Source organism: Xiphias gladius, chromosome 21 (assembly GCF_016859285.1).
Source record: "Xiphias gladius isolate SHS-SW01 ecotype Sanya breed wild chromosome 21, ASM1685928v1, whole genome shotgun sequence".
NCBI classification, from domain to species: domain Eukaryota; kingdom Metazoa; phylum Chordata; class Actinopteri; order Istiophoriformes; family Xiphiidae; genus Xiphias; species Xiphias gladius.
Genome location: NC_053420.1, coordinates 6164018 through 6184930, shown reverse-complemented (window position 1 = coordinate 6184930; position 20913 = coordinate 6164018). Strand labels below are relative to the sequence as shown.

The 20913-nt window shown below is 39.5% G+C and overlaps 2 protein-coding genes across 2 annotated transcripts in view; one reads left to right on the top strand and one right to left on the bottom strand.

The window, feature by feature from the left end:
- The window catches only part of stab1 (stabilin 1), a 106614-nt gene that overhangs the window by 16427 nt on the left and 69274 nt on the right, over positions 1 to 20913 (top strand). Inside the window, exons 13-24 of the mRNA XM_040158736.1 lie at positions 4241 to 4378; positions 6351 to 6422; positions 9890 to 10003; positions 10953 to 11006; positions 13256 to 13336; positions 13456 to 13614; positions 14078 to 14140; positions 14878 to 14970; positions 16927 to 17013; positions 17132 to 17243; positions 18396 to 18582; positions 20377 to 20470. Coding sequence (XP_040014670.1) covers positions 4241 to 4378; positions 6351 to 6422; positions 9890 to 10003; positions 10953 to 11006; positions 13256 to 13336; positions 13456 to 13614; positions 14078 to 14140; positions 14878 to 14970; positions 16927 to 17013; positions 17132 to 17243; positions 18396 to 18582; positions 20377 to 20470 — 1254 coding nt within the window. The remainder of the gene's footprint in view (positions 1 to 4240; positions 4379 to 6350; positions 6423 to 9889; positions 10004 to 10952; positions 11007 to 13255; positions 13337 to 13455; positions 13615 to 14077; positions 14141 to 14877; positions 14971 to 16926; positions 17014 to 17131; positions 17244 to 18395; positions 18583 to 20376; positions 20471 to 20913) is intronic.
- LOC120807082 (E3 ubiquitin-protein ligase TRIM35-like) lies at positions 357 to 3539 on the bottom strand. The gene has a single exon (XM_040158738.1). It carries the CDS (start codon positions 3318 to 3320, stop codon positions 1917 to 1919), a length of 1404 nt encoding a protein of 467 aa, XP_040014672.1. The 5' UTR covers positions 3321 to 3539; the 3' UTR covers positions 357 to 1916.

Sequence of the window (20913 nt, the reverse complement as noted above, 5' to 3'; positions counted from 1 at the left end):
TCCAAACTCCATAGCCCTCTTAGGGCCGAAGATAAGTTTTGGTGGATGGTTTGGGAGTACTTATCCACATATCCGGGGCGGCAGCTGTTTTTTTCTCTCTTTCACTCACAGTTACTGTATAAGGTAAACCTCTCTTAGATCAGCGTCTTAAACAGTTAAAACAATAGTATGGATAGTTAGCGGTCACAGTAGCCAAACTGAAGATGGAACGAATATTTACGTGATCAGGAAGATGTGAAAAGTCCTCATGAGGTAAAAATGTTGAAACCGTCTTGATAGGTAAAGATGATCACAAGCAAACATGATACAGTCAATATAAACTGTTCTTTTAACTAAATTTTTATTGGTACCACAATCAGAGTAATCCAAAAAAAAATCCAAGAAAATTCACAACAAGTTTGATTGGTTTCTGCTATAGAAAATCATTTGTAATTTTCATTTCATTAGTTTTGTCAACATTTATACTGTTAACATAGCATAACACAATTTTTTAAGTATTACTGCCCTACTGCCTTTCCTATCAAATGAAACCTCTGTTTTTCTCATTAAGAGGTATTCCACTGATCTCTCACAGCGTTTTGTCCCACAACATACTGTCCCAACATCCTTTTTCAAAAGTATTTACATCACACGAAGAAAGTAAAGATACAGTGTCAGGGTATCTGTAAAAACATCATCAACGCTTCGTCACCATTATCAGAGGGAGGGTGTCAATAACCGGTTTCATTTTGGATCCACTTTCAAGTTGGCAAAGTATCCAGATTTCTCAAGCTCCGCAGCTAGCAAATCCCTTATCAAATCTTTCATACGCATCCTCTGTTTAGTTCCCTTTCTCTGACACTACACGCATTGGTAAAAAAAAACAAAAAACAAGTAATGCGTGATAACTCAGCAATGCTGTCGTGAACAACAAACATGGCAGATGGCCAAAGTCAAGGAAACAACTATAAAATGTAATATTTGTGGGAGGGTGCTCACAACAAAGCTAACTAGAACTTGTGGCATTTTTGATAACTTGAGAAGGACGAGTGCTTGACCTCAGCTCACGGCTGGTGTTACACTGTATTCTATGACCCGTCTGATTCTGTGACCTGTAGCAGTGCATCAGAGAGATCACCTTCAGGTAATGTTAAGTGCATTGTGAAAAACATCTGTGATTTATTTGGTTGATATCCACTGATTGATAAAGTAGAATTAATTATTATAATTACTATTTTTTTTACGTTAGCTTCTATAGCTTCTGCAGCTGCAGCACAGTGAGGTGCAAACACCATTTTCCCTCGCACCAAAAGGAAAGATGAGTCAGGACAGTGTTAATGAATGTCCCAGAGCAGTGATAAAATATGAGGTGAACACCCTTCAGCACAGGAGAGTCTCCATTGTTTAGGTGTGATATTTAATTACCGCAGTTTCAATACCTGTGTTATTAATGTGATTAGAAGAAACTAGATTCTTAAATATCAAGTTATATCTTTTGATTCACAAAACAGATGATTTGTTTTGTTGCTGCACTGAGTGAAATAAAAACAGTACATTTTTTAACTTTTAATGAAGATGTCTTCATTCCCCATCAAGAAAACAGCAAACAGTAAGAGATTTGAAAGGGTTTGGATTTGATAAGCAGATTCGAGACTGTATTCAGACTTGATGAAATGTTATTGAACACCATCCCTAATCATCACTACTCTATAAATATTATTATGAGAAATGAGAACGATTGTGTTCAAAATCATCATTTTCAACAATTTAATCATTATCAATCCTTTAAATCCAGCATTGCCCACAGTTGTCTAATGAAACTGAAGATATTAATAAAAAAAAAAAGCTTGTTAAATGTAATCAAAAAGCTGTGACAATTGACAAATTTCCTCTCACAGCAGATATTGTCATATTGCCCAACCCAATCATGATATTCTCTAACTTTGCTTTTTCACCCTCACAAAAACCTTCACTGGTAAAATCCTCAGTGGGAGGCGACTCTCAGTATAAATGTATGGAAAAAGGGTGTCAGTGAAAGTGTGTTTGAAGGTATGTATGTGTGTGTTAGTATCAGGATCACGGAAGGACAGCTTTCCTCTGTCAAAGTCCAGCTGAACTCTGATCCTCCGGGGCTTCTTGTTCAGTGTCAGATCGCTTTCTGTACCTGATGTGGAGAACACTGTGAATTTCCCGCAGGAGAACAAAATTCTCCACAGTCCAGGCTGTAGGCGTTCATTTATCTGAATGTACTCTCCCAACACACCCAGTTCCCAGTCCTTGTTATCTCCAACGTCAACATCCCAACTGTGAGTCCCTGAGTTGATACCTTCAGAGCCAAGAATTGAGCAGGAGAATTTGGTCCTCTCCGGGTTTTTCGGAAGCTGTTGTTGTTCTCCAGATCTCACACAGGTCAGACTTTCAGACACGGCGAGGTCTGGATCGGCAGTGTTTGGATCCAGAATCACAGGAGTGTAAGAGACCATATTCTTCATCTTGTTCCAGATGTTGAAAGTAAGGTTGCCCAGGTGTTTGGCCGTGTCTATCAGCGCTCCTGTGACCAGCTGTGGATCATCCAGCAGGGGGCGCTGCTGGACTCTTTCCACTGTAGCCTTGTAGTTCTGCAGGAAAGAGTCGTCCTCAGCTCTCAGCTCCTCCTCTGTGGTTCTGGTTGTGTCTGAAAGAGCTGCTATCTCTCTGCTCAGATCCTCAATCTTCTCTTTCATCATCTGACTCTTCAGCTCCTCTTCCTCCCTCAGAGCAGCGATCCTGGCCTCCTCTTCCTCTTGTAGGAACTGGCGAAGCTTCTTAAACTGCTCCTTAATCTGTCTCTCTGTGTGTTGGGCCTGGACCTTAATGTGTTCTGCTGTTTGAACACAGTTTCCTTTAACTTCTTCAAAGAGCTTCAGTTTCTCTCGTAGGGGCTTCAAGGTTTTCTGGAGCTCCTCTCTGTGATCCTGTGCAGCTTCATCAATTGGTCTGAATCTGTGGTTTGTGTGTCTCTTTGAGTCTCTGCAGACGAGACACACTGGCTCCTGATGGTCCAGACAGAAGAGTCTGAGTTTTTCAGAGTGCAGACTGCAGACAGAGTCAGACCCCACAGAACCTCTCTGAGCTCTCTCCAGTAAGAAGGCCTCACACAGATTCTTTAAAGCCAAGTTACGAGGTGGATCACTCTTTGATGATCTTCTCTTACAGCACGGGCACTCACGTACTTTTTTCCCCCTCCACCATCTATCCACACAGTCTTTACAGAAGCTGTGGCTACACGACAGAACAACAGGATCTTTAAAGATGTCATGGCAGACAGGACAAGAGAGATCCTCGTCTGATCTGGAAGACATTTTGTCCTTGAGTGAAAGTGAAACCACAGCAAACAAACAGTGAAGTCAGTCTAGAAATTTACTTGAAAATTACTTTCACTTTGAGTTGTGGCTCTTCCAGTTCATGGTGTGGTTTTACACTTCTCCAGTATCCCAGTGTTCCCTCCTGCAGCTGTCCTCTTTCAGTGGAGGTGGTTGTTTTGGTTTGAAGGTGAAGCTTATCGTCTGTCTCTCAGTGTGTGTGTGTGTGTGTGTGTGTGTGTGTGTCTGTGAATAAATTGTGTTTCCTGTTTGTCTGTGTTGCGTCAGAGAGTGGGTGGAGCTTTGTTCAGACATTGCTCCAGACTGTTCATGTTTACACACCAGGTGTGTGTTGCAAGCCATTTGACCATCTTTTGCATCTCTTTAACACACCAAGTTATTGCATGTTAAAGGATAGGTTCCATTCTATTTTATTACCATAGCCATGTATCATACATGTATGTATGTTAAAAGATTTAATAGTGTTTGTAATTATTCCTCCTGTCCATACTGACTGTGAGCTGGTGAAGTGATCCCTTCCTAACATGACTACACTGTAAGAGATGGAGGACAAAATCCCCAGTCCTTATTCTGTGTAAAAATGACTTTAGCTGAAGATAAAATGAGGCTTCAGCAGTCTGAGCACAGTATAGGCGGTAATATATAATAATGATCTTACCTCTCATCCTGCTAACAGTGATATGTTCGCTGTCTGAAGTTACCATCATGTGCATTTTTACATGTGAACACCTTGTTAGGCATCAGGTTACGTGTCCACAAGTCAAAGAAATCAACTGAAACTTCCCACAATGTAAAGGAAATCAGATTATTTTTGAAATTTTCAATAACCAGGTTACTTAGGTCCACAGAAACGGACTGATAGTCTCTCGTGTGGTCTCGTTTCTCCCTTGTTTTTGCAGAGGTTCATCTTGATGGACGACCCCAGAAGAATGTACACCATCCTCCAGGAAGACTTGCCAGCGGCAAATGGGATCATCCACATCATAGACCGGCCAATCACAAACACACTTAATGACAGGCCTCCTCGTGACGAACAGGTGAGTTAAAGGGTCACTTGAACTCTTCTGTGACTGTGCGTCAACCAAACTGTCATGCTCATTTTTGAGGAAGTCTTCTTTGGAGGTTTTTGTTTGAGCTTTTGTGGTGCTCAATATTTTTGTTCAGTAAAAATGAATATGTAATTCCTTGACTATTTAATTTTTATGTCAGGTTCAAAGTATATCAGATAACTTCCTGCTAACTGGAGTGTCACCTGCATTATGCAGGGGCATGAAAAAGTATGGGAACCCCTGGTCAAAGTTTCTGTTACTGTGAATAGTTAAGCGAGTAAAAGATTACCTGATTTCCAAAAGGCATAAAGTTAAAGATGACACATTTCTTTAGTATTTTAAGCAAAATTACTTTTTTTATTTAGATCTTTTACAGTTTCAAAGTTACATAAAAGGAAAAGGCCCCTTTTACTTATTAACACCCCCTTTGGCAAGTATAAAGCTTGTAAACAGTTTCTGTAGCAGCTAAAAGTCTTTCAGTTCTTGTTTTGGGGATTTTCGCCCATTCTTCCTTGCAATAGGCTTCTACTTCTGTGAGAGTATCTGACCGTCTTGCACGCACTGCTCTTTTGAGGTCAATCCACAGATTTTGATGAGACTGTGAGGTCCATGGCAAAACCTTCAGCTTGCGCCTCTTGAGGTAGTCCATTGTGGATTTTGAGGTGTGTTTAGGATCATTGTCCTGTTGTAGAAGCCTTCCTCTTCTCATCTTCAGCTATTTTACAGACGGTGTGATGTTTGACCTCAAAATTTGCTGGTATTTAACTAAATCCATTCTTCAATCTATCAGTAACACAAGCGTTAAGCATGATTGATGCACCCTGTGCTTAACAGTTGGAGAGGTGAAATTCTGCACCAACATACCTTTCCTCATTGCAGCCAAATAATTCTACTTTTACTTTATCAGTCCACAGGACTTGTCATATCAGTCCACAGGATGTTTCCAAAATGTCTCAGGCTTAGATGTTCCTTTGCAATCTTCTGCTGCTGTATTTTGCAGTGAGGACGCAGGAAAGTTTTTCTTCTTATGACTCTTCCATGAATGTCGTATTTGTGCAGGTATTGCTGCACAGTAGAACAGTGCACCACCACTCCAGAGTCTGCTATATTTTCCCGTAGGTGTTTTGCACTAAAAGTGGGGTTTTGATTGGCCTTTCTGGCAATCCTACGAGCAATTCTCTCTTTTCAGTTTTCTTGTTCTTCCAGACCTCAACTTGACCTCCACCGTTCCTTTTAACTGCCATTTTGTAATTACATTACAAACTGAGTAAATGGTTACCTGAAAATGCTTTGCTATCTTCTTTTAGCCTTCTCCTGCTTTCTGGGTTTCAATTATTTTAATCTTCAGACTGCTTGGCAGCTACTTCGAGGAACTCGTGGCTGCTGATTGCTGGGATAAGGTTTGGGGAGTCAGAGTATTTTTAAAGCTTTGAAATTTGGAACACCTTTCCCACGCCTTTCCTAACGATGGTTTTTTCCCCTCCAAGGCAACAACAATGGCTCAATAAGAATAGTTTTTTCAGTCAACCATAACTGAAGCAGACCTTATTTATTGTGTGTGGATAACCTATCAATTACATTTCAGGTCTCATGATGAAACACAAAGGATACGTTTGCATGTATGAGTCTGTTTTTGCCAAATGAGCATTAGCATATTTCTGCTGTAAATCTGTTGGCACAACTTTACCAATGGGAAAAATGATATCTTCCCTCAGGTACAATCCTCAAAAAATCAATTTAATAAGTCAGTTTTATTCTTCAATGGAATAAAATATTCAAAAATAAAATACATTAACAATCAAAACACTGATATCACCTGCGTTTCCACCACGCCTGTAAAACTATGTTGGCCATTGAACAATGTGTGAAAAAACAGGCCTATGGTTGAACCTAATTCCTGACCCCTGCTCTATATGAATGTAAGTAATTAGATGTTCTTTGCTCTTCTCTGTGTGTCCAGTTTGCTGATGTGACTGTCGGAGAGATTCTGACTAAGGACGGAAAATATAACCGGTTCCTGTCTCTGGTTGATGTGAGTATTTTGTACTGGCTATTAACATTACAGAGATATCTGCTTTAATCTACACATGAGAAGTAAACTAACATTATTGGTCATTAGGACGAAACAGTCCTGATTTTCGGGACAGTTGACATTGTTTAAACTGCTCCCAGAACAACAGTGGTGGAAAGTAACTAAATACATTTACTCAAGTAATGTACTTACTTGAGTATTTCTATTTTGTTACTTCATACTTCTACTTCATTACAGTTCAAAGGAAAATATTGTACATTTTTCTACACTACATTTATCTGACAGCTTTAGTTAAGCAGTTGCTTTTCAGAATGATATTTTACATACAGAAAAATATGATGATCTTATGAAATACAGCACATTTTTAAAGATTAAAATCATGGTCTCTGTTTGAGGTAAAAAGAGGTCAAATTAATCAATATTTTAAAAAGCAGAGATTAGAGAAAAGTCTGGAAGGTAAATCTAAATTTGTGTATCGGAAATTTTATTTTGTATTTTGTATTTTTTCTTCTTTCGACTCCCATTAATCATCTCAGATTTATATGGTGACCCTTTGGAGGGGCCTAAACCCTAGTTTGGGAGCCCCTGTACTAACTGTAACTGTATATAGCTAACTGTATATAAAGTGGTTAAAAGTAGCACCACCTCAACAAGGTACAGCTGTAAAATGCTTCTACACATTGATGCATCAGTATTGAAGATGTCATTGTGTCAGATAATTATATACTGTATCTCTGACAGGGACAAAACAAGCACTGTTACTTTGATACTTTAAGTACATTTTACTGATAACATTTCACATACTTTTACTTTTTCATGCATGACTTTTACTTGGAGTATTTTTACATTGCTGCATTGGTACTTTTGAGTAAAGGATTTGAAACCTTCTTCCACCACTGCTGAACAGTGATGGTCCAACCATGGCTCAGCAGCTGTAACTAGGCACAGCGCTTTCTGTCAGAGGACACAGGTCTGTCAGTTTTTGAATTTCTTAACATCTTGAAGCAGTGTTGATTGGCCTGTAGTAATAGAGAGAGTCAGCATTTAAAGATTTTGGAAGGCGGTGTCTTCTTTTGAACCCAATCCAACACCACAAACACAAGAGAAAAAGTATAACGAATGGATTAAACAGTTTTTCTAGCATAATGTAAGACACTAACATTAACATGATTGGTTAGTTACAGTGCATTCAGAAAGTATTTTGACACCTTCATTTTATTCACATTTTGTTATGTTGCAGCTTTATGTTAAAATCATTTATATCCCTTTTTACCTTCACCTTCATCAAGTGAAAACAGTATTTTAGAAATTTTTGCAAATTTATTAACAAGGAAAAACTGATAAATCGCATTGACATAAGTTTTCAGACCCTTTGCTATGACATTTGAAATTTAGCTCAAGTGCCTCCCATTTCTCTTGATCATCTTTGAGATGTTTCTAAACCTTGATTGGAGTCCAACTGTGTTTAATTCAATTGTCTATCTATATAAGGTCTCACAGCTGATAATGCATAGCCGACCAAAAACCAAGCCATGGCGTCCAAGGAACAGCCCGCAGAGCTCAGAGACAGGATTGTGTCGAGGCAAAGATCTGGGGAAGGCCATAAAAATATTTCTGCTGCATTGAAGGTTCCAACGAGCACAGTGCACAGTGGCCTCCATAATTCTTCAATGGGGAGAAGGGCTTTGGTAAGAGCATTGACCAAGAACCCAATGGTCACTCTGGCTGAGCTCTGGAGATTATGTGTGGAGATGGGAGAAACTTCCGGAAGGACAAACATCACTACAGCACTCCACCGATCTCGGCTTTATGGGAAAGCGAAAGAAACATGAAAGCCCACCTGGGGTTTGCAAAAGAGCACCTAAAGGACTCACTGTGAAAAACAAGATTCTCTGATCTGATGAAACCAAGATTGAACTGTTTGGCATCATGTCTACACGTCATGTCCAGAGGAAACCAGGCACCATTCCAACGGGGAAGAATGGCGGTGGCAGCATCACACTGTGGGAGTGTTATTCAGTGGCAGGGACTGGTTAGGGTTGAGGGAAAGCTGAAGAGAGCACAGTACAGAGATATCCTTAATGAAAACCTGGTCTGGAGCGCTCAGGACCTCAGACTGGGCTGATGGTTCACCTTTCAACAGAACAATGACCTTAAACACACAGCAAAAACAATCCAGGAGTGGCTAAGGGACAACTCTGTGAATGTTCTTGAGTGGCCCAGCCCGAGCCCTGACTTGAACCCGTTCTAACATCTCTGAGAGACCTGAAAATGCCTGTCCACCAACAGTCCCCATCCAACCCAACAGAGCTTGAGAGGATCGGCAGAGAAGAATGGCAGAAAATACCAATTCTAGTTGTGCAAAGCTTGTTGCGTCATACCCAAGAAGACTCAAGGCTGTAATCGCTGCCAAAGGTGCTTCAACTAAGCACTTAGAAAAGGGTCAGAATACTTATGACATTGTGATATTTCAGTTTTTCCTTTTTAATAAATTTGCAAAAATTTTCAAATTCTGTTTCTGCTTTGTCATTATGGAGTATTGAGTATGGATTGATTGGGGAAAAAGGATTTAATTGATTTCAGCATAAAGCTGCAGCAAAATAAAATGTAAAAAAAGGGAAGGGGTCTGAATACTTTCTGAATGCACTGTATGCTCAGCAGCCAAACAGGGTTTTGTTAGTTTTTTTTGTCAGTTTTTTCCTTATCATACTTCTAATATCAGGACTAACCAGCTTTACACTGCTGTACAAAAACAATGCAGCTCTTTTATTTCCTTGTCTTCTACAAGAATCATCAGTTGGTAAGCATGTTGACTTTTATCCAGGGATTTGTCTTTTAGCCTCATATCATGTGTGTACAGTACTTGGCAAAAGTTTTAGGCGCTAAAAGTAAAGTGAGGAGGCTTTCAAAAACAATGCCATGAATCATTTTTTATTTTATCAATTAACTAAAAATTCATCAGTATTTGCTGTGGCCACCCTTTGCCTCTAAAATAGCACCAATTCACCTGCACACATTTTTTCAAGGAACTTGGCATGTAGGTTGTTCCCAGCATTGTGGAGAACTTGCCACAATTCTTCTGTGGATTTAGTCTGTCTCAGTGTCTTCTGTCTCTTCATATAATCACAGACTGACTCCATGATGTTGAGATCAGGGATCTTGGGGGCCAGACCATCTGTTGCAGGAGTTCTTGTTCTTCATGTCTATTAGGATAGTTCTTTATAACTGTGGCTGCTTTTTTGGGCTTGTTGTCATTCTGCAGAATGAATTTGGGACAGATCCCTGATGGTATCGCGTGATGGATAAGAATTTAAACATCTATAGTGCATAAAACACTTGCACGGTACTGTATGTTAGCCATCATGTGCATATTAATGACCCATTAATAAGATTCTTCTTTCAAACAAGTCAGCTTCTGCTAAATCCTAGGCTCTAATTACATATGATGTGTTTGTGTGTGTTTGCAGAACTGTGGTTCACCCCCCCCTCTACGGGGTCCGGGACCCCTGACTGTGTTCATCCCCACCAACCAAGCTGTGGACCGAGCCAGAGATGGCAGTATCCTGTACATGCTGAACGATGTAAGGACACAGGGAGGGGAGTCACATCTTAGTTCCTTAGTTTTCCATTCATTTTGTTTATTTGTGGTTATCGTAGATAACATACAGGTGGGCGTAGGATAAGTCTGCTGATATGCAATTTATTAATTTTTTTCTACAAATCCCATGAAAAGACAAAAACCAACAATTTGTTATTCTGAATCTAAATACTTTGTAGGTTCCTATTAAAGATGTAAATCTTTAAAAAAAAATGCTCACAAATATTCTGTTTATTTTAAACAACACTGGGTCAAAAGTCTAGTATATGTCTGGACCACCCTTTATCTGTTTGCTTCTCTCCTACTGTCTGTGCTCACATATACAGTATTTAATGCAGCCAAATTCCCAATAAAGCTGTTCTCATTAACATGTTTTTCTGTTTCTGTTGTCAGAAAACAGAAAAAGTATGAAATAGTGACTGAACTGCAGCCCATTAATACTATATACTAACCAGCAGTCACCTCCGAACCATTTTCAAGCTGCTGATCTGCACTGCTAAAATCCTGATTTTATAACCACAATGTTGTCTGACGAACATACACATAAGTTAAAGACAATAACTGTGCTGTTATTTCGACTATATTTACTTGTAAAATGATCACTCAGAGAGAGTGTTGGAAACTCATTCACTCTGTGTCAGCTACCATGCAGTAAATTGAATGAGACGCATAGAGAGGTGTGCCTGTGGAGGGAAAGCCCGACGTTGCGCTCACGGGGCAAAACTGGCAAATCTCTTCTACAGAAAGCAGCTAAGGCTGTCCAAAAAGTTGCCTATTGGGCTGGCCCCACTGTTGCGGTCAAGCCATAAAGGCTCTATAATTTCCAAACATAACGCCAGAAACCACCTCAGCTATCAAGTATTAGTCCTTTTATCATTATGCTATGTGAAGATTATCAGAAATCTTTACATGATATTCTGCTCTTTTTCAAGGCCACACATAAACTTCAGGAACTCCTCAGACACCATGTTTTCTCCCAGGCTGTGGTAAGACACCCACGACCCAACGCTCCCTCCAACAATCCATCTATCAATCCTTCCTTTCTGCTTCTTTCTTCCTTTTTGCCTTTTGTCCTTTTTGCTCTGCTAGTGAAGAAGGTGAAGAAAGAAATGCCTTTCCATCCAACATGTTGGTCTACAGCAAGATATCTCCTGTGGCCTCTAAGAAGCTACATCCACACAACATACTGTAGAGGCAAAAAATCTCCTCTATGGTGAGGAAGTAAAGACAACAATGAGTCTACTGAGATTCTAAGAATTTATTACAGAAAATTAAATGAATTAAAGGGAACAACCAGCAATAATCAGCAAAGATCATCAAACAGAGACAGAGACAAGCTCTTCAGTACTATTTGGCCAAATAGGGTGCAGTCTCTCCACCACAGATGTTTCAGAGACTGAACGCTGTCAATAGGAAAATCCTGTCTTTAAATACAGTTGTGGTCACGTAGGCACTGCATCAGCTTAGACAAACAATTCAAGTTCCATTCCCTGTCCACAAGAATCTTTGAGGAGATCAGCAAGTTCCGGCCTGTATCAGTTGGCCAGAATAAGTTCGTACAGTTCATTCAAACAACCTTAGCTCAAAAGGGAGAACATCGGCCAAAGTTGACAGGACATGGGTCAGTCGTTTACACAGGAAGGGGAAACACACATTAAAGGAAAAATAAAACATAATCAAATGAGAAATAAACATTTTCTCATCACACATACCTCTTAGTTTTAGAAGATAAACTGTCATGATATTTTCTGATCCCATTCCTACTCTTCAGAGGATAAACTTTGTAGATTTAAAGGATGCCTTAAGAGTTTTTGAAGTCTGTCTTAACACAATCAGTTTGAGTTTGTGAAGTCACGCAGATTATCTTCCAAAATTACAGTCTTTTTAGTGTAAAATGCCCTATTTTTGTTAATATCCTTCCACTGAAGCTAAATAGAGAATCGCAAAGAGGGAAAACACTGTAAATTAATGAAAATACCCCCTTGGCATGACTAATTCAGACAGCTGAAGCCTCATGTTAGCTTCAGATAAACTTCTGAACAGTTTTGAACAAAACAAGGATTTCGCATTTTGTCCCCCACCACTTATGTTGGAAATGCATTAGGAAGGGGTCTCGCAGTATGAACAGGAGGAATGATTAAAGCAAGAAAAAACTGTTACAGTTTTCACATGGGCACTTGACTATTGTTTTTTTTTCCCAACTTTATTTATTCATCTCAGTATGCCAAATATCATTCATCATTACAAATAGAAAGTTTTTCCTTCCAACAAAAACACAAAAACAAAACAAGACCTCAAAAACTTGTCCAACAAGCACCTTAGTAGTCAATTAAATATATAAATATATGCTTAGAGAATAGAAAGAAGAGGAAAAATAAGATGTTGTAATGGTGAATGATATTATTGTAAAGAGCAGACTCTCAACACAACATCTGGTTTGTTAAGTAGGATATAAAGGGTTGCCACACCTTGAGAAATTCATCATGTTGATTCGGCAAGCTGAATCTAATCTTGTCCAACTTTAAGAAGAAGAGAACATCTCTGATCCAATTTGTAAACCAGGGAGGAGCGGATTATGTCCAGTTAAGCACAATACATTTTTTTGCTAATAGTTAAATATAGGCCATACAGTGCAAATGGGTTTCAGAAAGGGAGTCACTTTCAGAGTAGTAAACCAGTGCTGTAAAAGGTTTGGTTGTACTGGTTCCTTAAAAACACTTGACAAAGCATTAAAGATGGAGGACCAGTAATCAGAGAGCCCCAGTCAAAACCAAATGTATAGACTAAAGTTACAGGTGAATATTTTCATCTGTTGCACAAATTACCAGTGGCTTAGATACCTTATATCTTTGAGAGTTTGACTTTGAAAAGATGTGGTCTATGGACCACCTTGGACTGAATTTAAGTATTTCTAGTACATACTGTACATTCTTGAAGGTAATTTCGACCAATCTTTTTCCATGATCTCCAAGCCCAGGTCATCCTGCCATGCCTGCTTCAGTGCATCAACAGATGTGACGCCTTTAAGAGAAGTTTTTGTGGGAAATAAGTCACTTAACATTTTAAGACAGACTTGAAAAACTGTGAACTTTACACTTTTAGCTCCACTATGGGCAAGGCACTATGAATAGTGAAGTCATCAGGATATTGTTTGGTCTGTCCGACATAATGTTTGAAAAATGGGAGTATGTAAACCTTAAAAGTTTTAGTTGATGATTGTGCCCTCTGTCTGTAGCTGACAGTCGACGATTTGGCTGCTCTTCCTAAGATTCTGACGATGGCCAATCAGATCGTCACCATTGCTGTGTCTGATGATGTAAGTGCCTCTGATTCGTTCTTCAGTGTCTGTCATAGTTTGTCATGTTCACCGACTAATTCACAGTAAACATCAGCAGTTTCCGTTAACACTACCTGTCTCCTGGCTTTCTGCTCCAGGGTGATATCCTATTGGGGGAGAAGGGCATCCGTCTGGTGACCACCAACATTGTGGCGTCCAACGGAATCATCCACATGATTGACGGACTGCTGTACCCGCCCTCCATCCTCCCCATCCTACCTCACCGCTGTGACGTCATCGAGAGCAAGATCACCGTGGTGAGAAGTGGGAGGCTGAAAGTCAAATCAAACTATGAAAAAACATACAGAGGACATAAAAAGTAAAGACTCTGAATCAAACTCAGTGAGAGCCTCAGAGAAAACACACACACTTTTGTCAGATAGGGATTTATTTATTTATTTATTTCTGCCTAGATTGGCTACATGTTGTTTGATTGGGCAGATAAAAATGGTTTCAGGTGGTTTGTGATAATTTCCTAATCCTACTTCCCCTGGTGAAAAGTTCTAGGCTACATTCCAGTGAATCACCCATACCCCCGCCCCCTCCATGTTGACAAAATTAATTCAGCCAGCATCACGAGATTTACAATATTTAATCTTTGAACACAGAGAAAATAAATAGGCCAGGAGAAGCTTAAAGCAGTAACAGTAATGTTAACAGTAGAGGTTAAGTATTCCTGTAAATATTTGTATTAATTTGTTTGTGATTGTCTGTTTTTAGGGACAATGTGTTCACTGCAGTTATCTCTATGAGACAGAGTGTCCAGATGGCAGCACTGAAATGGTAAAATACATCATTATTACAGCAACATTTCTATTCTGATCAACCCCCCCCCCCCAGAAAGCCATGTGATTGGATTGATAAACCATGTAATTACTTTGGTAAATTATGAACAAAAATGAATAAACCATAAGGTGAAAACATACAGTGAAGTTGTGTTCAAGGGAACAATAAGACTTCTGATGTGACCTCTGAATTAAAGGTCTGAAGATTCAATAGTGTTTGGTGATGTAATTTGCTATTTATACCCGCTGAATGAAGGCACAGAATAGAATTGACCTGTCCCCTCCTGTACTCTGCACAAGACGGAGTGATAATTGGCCACTCAGAACTGTGTATTAATTAGACACGATGACACTCCTATTTGACTGTTAATTTAGATTTTATAAGTAAAGTTTTATAAAGTAAAGAGAGTATTTTGACATATAACTTAAGCCATAACAATCAGAAGCAACTGTACAATGGTTAACTCTCTTGTTTTTTGTCTATTAAGTAAAGAATATAGCATATATTATTTTCTGTTTGTTTCTTAACAAATGCTGTATTACATTACTTAAAAATGTTCCTTTTAAGAATTATGCTTCACCACTTTTATTCTGATTGCCAAATCCATTCTCCAGAAATCTTGCATCAGAATTTTGCCTAAATCACATTTTTTGTTTTCTACCCCCTGGTGGGCATAACCAAAAATAGAAAGCCAACAGATCTCTGGGTGTGCGTGTGTGTGTGTGTCTCTTCAGGACAGTCATCAGGTCGGCTGTGAATACGTCACATCTCCTCTGAAGCCAACACTTAGTAAAGGCTGTGCCAAATACTGCAACACCACCAAACAGGTGAGAGTGGAAACAGTGAAACCTTCTTCAGGAGCTTCATTTTTAACTTCATTCAGCTGCCTTTCATCTGTCCCTACTGCTAATGGTGCCTTCAAATGAGAAGGTGTTTGCTGTGTTGCCTGTGCGAGTACATATGAACCAGCACAGTTGTGCTATCCCCACTTCCTGCAGTTTCAGAGGTTACTGACTCTGACATACATATGCTGATACTTTTACAAATGGTGACACACGTAGAAGCTCATCTTCCTTTTGTGCTCTCCTCTTGTTCCTCAGATTGGTATTAAAATGCAAAAAAATATGGGTCGTCATTTTTTGCCACCAGCTGTTCGTTTAGTTACATGGAAACAAAGAAATAAAAGAAAATTAACTCCACATGGACCACCCATCAGTCCTTCTCTCACAAACATGAAAACTCACTAGGAATCTGGAAGACATTATAGATAAGTATAGTAAAATAATGATAAAAGAACAGATGACAATTCAAACACTCTTTCATATTTAAAGTGGCTATAATGTTTTTTTTTATATTAACATCGGATCACAGCACTACTTGTACACTCGGGGACTTTATTACAACTGCTTATTCATGCAATGATCCATTCAGCCAGTCATGTGGCGGCAGTGTAGTGTATAAACTCCTGCAGATACAGTTTAGGAGCTTCAGTTAATTTTCACATCAAACATCAGAATGAGGAAAAAATTTGACCGTGTCATGATTGTTGGTGCAAGATGGGCTGGTTTGAGAATTTCTGAAACTGCTGATCTCCAGGGATTTTCACACACAACAGTCTCTCTCTTTAATCAGAATGGTATGAAAAACAAAAAACCTCCAGCGAGCGGTAGCTCTCCAGATGGAAACGCCTTACTGATGAGAGAGGTCAGAGAAGAATTGCCAGACTGGTTGGAGCTGACAGAGAGGCTATGGTAACTCAGATAACGACTCTTTACAACTGTAGTGAGGTGTGGTTGTAAAGTGCTCAGTGACTGTATGTGATAGGGGTCAGTCTTAGTGACAAACCCAGAGAAAAATATCACCTGAATCTGTATTTCTTCCCAGTTCTACAGAATAATGTGGTGTTTTTCAGCTAATTGTTTTGAAATAGTACTTTTGTTTCACTCTCAAAGATCTTAAACCGCTGTTTTCGACTGCAGCACACAAAGCTCGAAGGCTGAAAAGCTCCAAAAACCCACTGTACTCTACCTGCCCAGCACCAAACAACAGATAGACACAGTTAGTGACCAGGTGGTGAACATAGTGGAGCATTTAGCATCTACAGAACTAAAGAGAAATGTTTTAATCAAGAGTAGGTACAGACCAAAGAAAGAGCTAACATTGAGTGAAAATTGGAATTAGGTTCTAGATAGTCAGAAACATTCTAAATGAATGATCTGCTAGATATGTAAATGAGAACTTGTTTGCTAACAAATTCCCCATATAAACTAAAAAGATGATAAAATGTTGATGTTGTGTAACACTTGGCGGCAGTTTGTTACCACTGGCAGTAAAAATATCAGTTATTGCAAACAGCAAGTCAGATAAAGAACAACATACTGGCTTCCAAAAATGATTCACATCTCTACTTTCCCATTACGTGTACATTTTTTGAAGAAGACACAAAGGAGTGTTATGGTGTCCATTTTTATCATCTGTCAAGGAACTATGTTTCAACACCAGGCATATTGTATCTTTGAAATACCATGTCTAGAAGACAAACTCACAGCTACTATGTGAAGGTAGCATGAAGTCAAACAAGGACCAACATCAGAAGGGTTCATAGTTAAAGAGCTAGGAACCAGGAGTTGATCTCATTGACACAGAGTCGATGGTTATACTGTGCAGCTCCCAGTGGTCAAATGGTGGATTAGTCCTGTATATAACTTTTGAAACATTTGTTGTCTTTGTTGCCAGCACATGTCTATGATTTTAAATTATTTGTGTGTGTGTGTGTTTAACAGGTAGCAGAGTGTTGTAAAGGTTTCTACGGTCCAGACTGTAAACCCTGTATTGGAGGATTCCAGCATCCGTGCTACGACAAAGGAACGGTGCGCAACAAACAAGTCTGTCACAGGAGCCTTGTCTCTCAACTGATGAGGTTTTTTTGGGGGGTTCTTTTTTTTTTAAATTAATTAATTAATTAAAATATTTATTTATTACATGCAGTGCTTTGACGGTATCCATGGCAACGGCTCATGCAGCTGTCAGTCAGGCTTCAAGGGTGTTGCCTGCCACATCTGCTCTGATCCATCCAAGCATGGAGACAAATGTGACGAAGGTAACAGCTCCTCTTCGTTAACTCTAAAAGAGAACCATTACAGCCTGTTCCAGCGTGAACACACCCCTTCACAAATTCAGACAAGACAAAGGCTCCATTTACCCTTGTCATTTTACAGTAAGTATCACATATTCGTATAAAATCCAGAAGAGATTTGAGACATATGACACATTGACGGGTAGCCAAAAATGTGCCTCTCTGTTGGTCAGATCACAGTTCGGATTACAATCCATCTTTGTCCTCCCCAGGCTACATGCAAATCAGGGTCGACATTATTCAAGTCCATAAGGGGATGGTAATGCATCTGAAGCTTTTAACTGACAGAAAAGCCACAAGAAGAATCAATCTGTGATTTAGCAGTTTAGTTACAACAACTATCCATAATAACCCAACACAAACGAATGAATGAGTCATGTGAATGAACTAAGAGGGAGACAGAAGTTTTATCATCGTCACAGGCTCAGTGGTTGAACTAATCGGGGATCAGATACAGCAGGGAGGAGTAAAGATCACATACACCTTTCAGACAGAGGTATATTTACACCTTTTTCACTGTCTTTACATCTTTTCAACACCTCCGGGGGTGGTTTGAACAATCAGATTTCGATCTGTCTTGAATGCTTCTTGGATGCATTTACACTTAGATTTTTTGAGATCGGACAGCTGTCCGATCCACCCAATACACATGAGATATGTTTTTAATTTTGCAGGTATTTGGTTATAAAACAAAGAATTGGACATATTAAAATTTTGATGGAGCTAGAGAAAAAATATCACCGCCGGTATTTCAATTCATCCTGAGGGGCACATAAATTTCTGTACCAAATTTCCTGGCCATACACCGGATGAGTACCTGCTTCATCTTTAGTCTTCTAACATTAATTACCATCCATAGGTACCATTTTCTGAAGTTTAACTGAATTATAATAACACATATGTATAATTTTGTAGTGTGTAAATTTCCACTGCATCATTAACTTTAAATATACCACAGCGGCCTAATGATGTGTTTTTCCCAGTGGTACATTGTTCCACTATTGTGACTGACTAACCTGAAATTATCACATGACGTGTATGTGTGTGTGTGTGTGTGTGTGTGTCTGCGTGTGTGCATGTGTGTGTGTGTGTGTGTGTGTGTGTGTGTGACTTCAGAGTGTCTGTGTGTCCACGGTTTGTGTGATAACCGTCCAGGCAGTGGTGGTGTGTGTCAGAGAGGATCTTGTATGGAGGGATACTCTGGAGAAAACTGTGACAAAATGGCCACGCCCTGCAACTCTGACGGCCTGCAGGAACACTGTCACATCCACGCATACTGTACACACACAGGACTGCATACTATGTAAGATACTACTACTACTACTACTACTACTACAACTACTAGTGTTCATTTTGGCACATGATCTTGATTTATTTTTAGTCTTTTAACAAAAGTGTGTATTAAGTTTCATCACATTTCTCATTTTGTTAATGTTAGCTTTAGCCAACAAGACCTAAGACATTTTAGTCTTATTAGTTTCCAGCAGTGATGTTTTTTAGTCTCATTTGTTTTCCATTATTAGTAAGCCTTCTGTGACTCCAGTTGTCACCATCTTGATATTTACAGTGTGTTTACAGAGTGTTGATGTCATTCTGCTCAGCAGTAATTTAAAAGACTGACTCTCCTTAGTAAATCCAGCTGTCATCTCAAACTCTGGGTGTTTGACCAGAGCCGCTCATTTTGTCGTTCTTGCTCACTTGACATTATTTTCAGCTATCTGTTGTCATTCTATCATCATTCTGAGTATGGATTCACTCAGTGTTCACTAAAATGCTGTTCGCTGCCTGGGTTCAGCTTCAGATGAGCAGCTACAATGTCAGATAACAATCCAGTAACTTTACTCTAGTGAACATCTAAAGGAAGATTTAGATGTTTGGGAGCTGACATTAATCCTGCACTCATTCTACTGAAATCCTTTAAACACAAAGGACAACTGAAAATAGTGCTCACATTAGATCTACTGTCCTTCATCACAATACCTTAACGTTAGCTTACCTTTCTGGATATGTCAGCGTGCTGGCCTCCCTGTTCTTGTTGTTTTTCTCAGTAGGATTGTCAATGCATTTAGTCCATAAGTCTGTCACTTTTTAGCCAAGTTATTGACACAACTCTACGGATGGGAATGCCGGTCGGCCAGTCACTCCAACAATTTCGTCCGGACCAAAATATCTCAATAACCACTAGATGTATTGCAGTGTCATTAGATATAGACGTTCGTGGTTACCTGAGGATGAATTCTACTGACTTTGGTGATCCCCGGACTTTTCCTCTAGTGCCATCATGTGGCTGACATTTGTGGGTTAGAGTGAAAAATATTGAAAGCTATTAGATGGGTTGCCATGACATTTGGTACAGACATTTATGTCCCCCAGAGAATGATTTGTAAAAACTTTGATCTTCTGTCTTGTCATGTGGTGCCATCATCACCTTTGATTTATGACCAAATACCTGCAAAACTAAAAGAACATCCCCTTAGGCCTTAGGTTTTACCTTGTGTTTTGTGCCAGTTTGCAAATCTTACACCTGCTAAACACCAACATTATCATTATTACTGTGAACATTTTAGGATTTAACTCAAAACGCCGCTGTGCCTAAGTACAACTTCACAGAGCTGCTGGCATGGCTGTAGTCTTGCGTCCATCCAAGAACTGACTTGAACAGCAAGAAACCTGGGTGTGACCCCTCATGATGAGCTGTCACCAAAGAGGGCAGCAGTAGCTCCCGTAAGTTTCCTCCTGTACAACATCAGGAGAATTCAACCCTTCTTCACTGGGGAGACAGCCCAGGTGCTCATCCAGGATTTTATTATTTCCCATCTGAACTACTGCAGCTCCCTCCTCTGTTGTGTGTGTTGGTAACCTGTTGATTTACAGTGACACTTGAGGCAGGAACATCAAGTGATCAGCACCACACTCAACCCAATCATCCTTTATCAGAATTTAAAGGAGCATTCAGTAATTATCCAGTGTTTTTTTTCTGCAAAATAAACAGAATTTATCAGCATCAGTTCCCAAGTGATCAACACTGGTCAGTCTTCTGTTACCTGATCAGCTGCTGAATTTGTTCAACATCTAATCTGCATGTGTATTCCACCAGCTGTGTGTGTAGGGATGGATACGAGGGTGACGGTCACTCCTGTTCTCCCATCAACCATTGCCTGAAGAGCAACCGAGGAGGCTGCGACACCAACGTAAGACTTACTGCTTATGTGTGTGTGTGGCTGGTAATAACTATTTAAATCTCCCCAGAGTTATTAATATTTTCACTGGACCTTCCTATTTAATTAAGAAATAATCTACAATATGCCCCTATATGAGCCAGTACAAATAATTTCAACATTAAAAAATATTGGCATAATGTAAAGAATTCAAAGTTGTTTAATCCCATTTACAAAAGCAGGTCTGCAAAAAGGAAGAGAGTTATAGTACCAGAAAGTGTTGAAGTACAAAAATTGCAGAAGAGTGCAGCGAAAAAGAAAAAGAGAGCAAACAAAGGACAAGGCTCTTTTCATCATCTGTATATTCTGAGCGGAGAACCAGTCTTTCACACACGAACTGTAACTTTCCTCCATTGAGTGTCCAGTCCTTTGTTTCAAAAGATGGTGGGAGGAGAAGAAGAACAGTTTTAAAATTT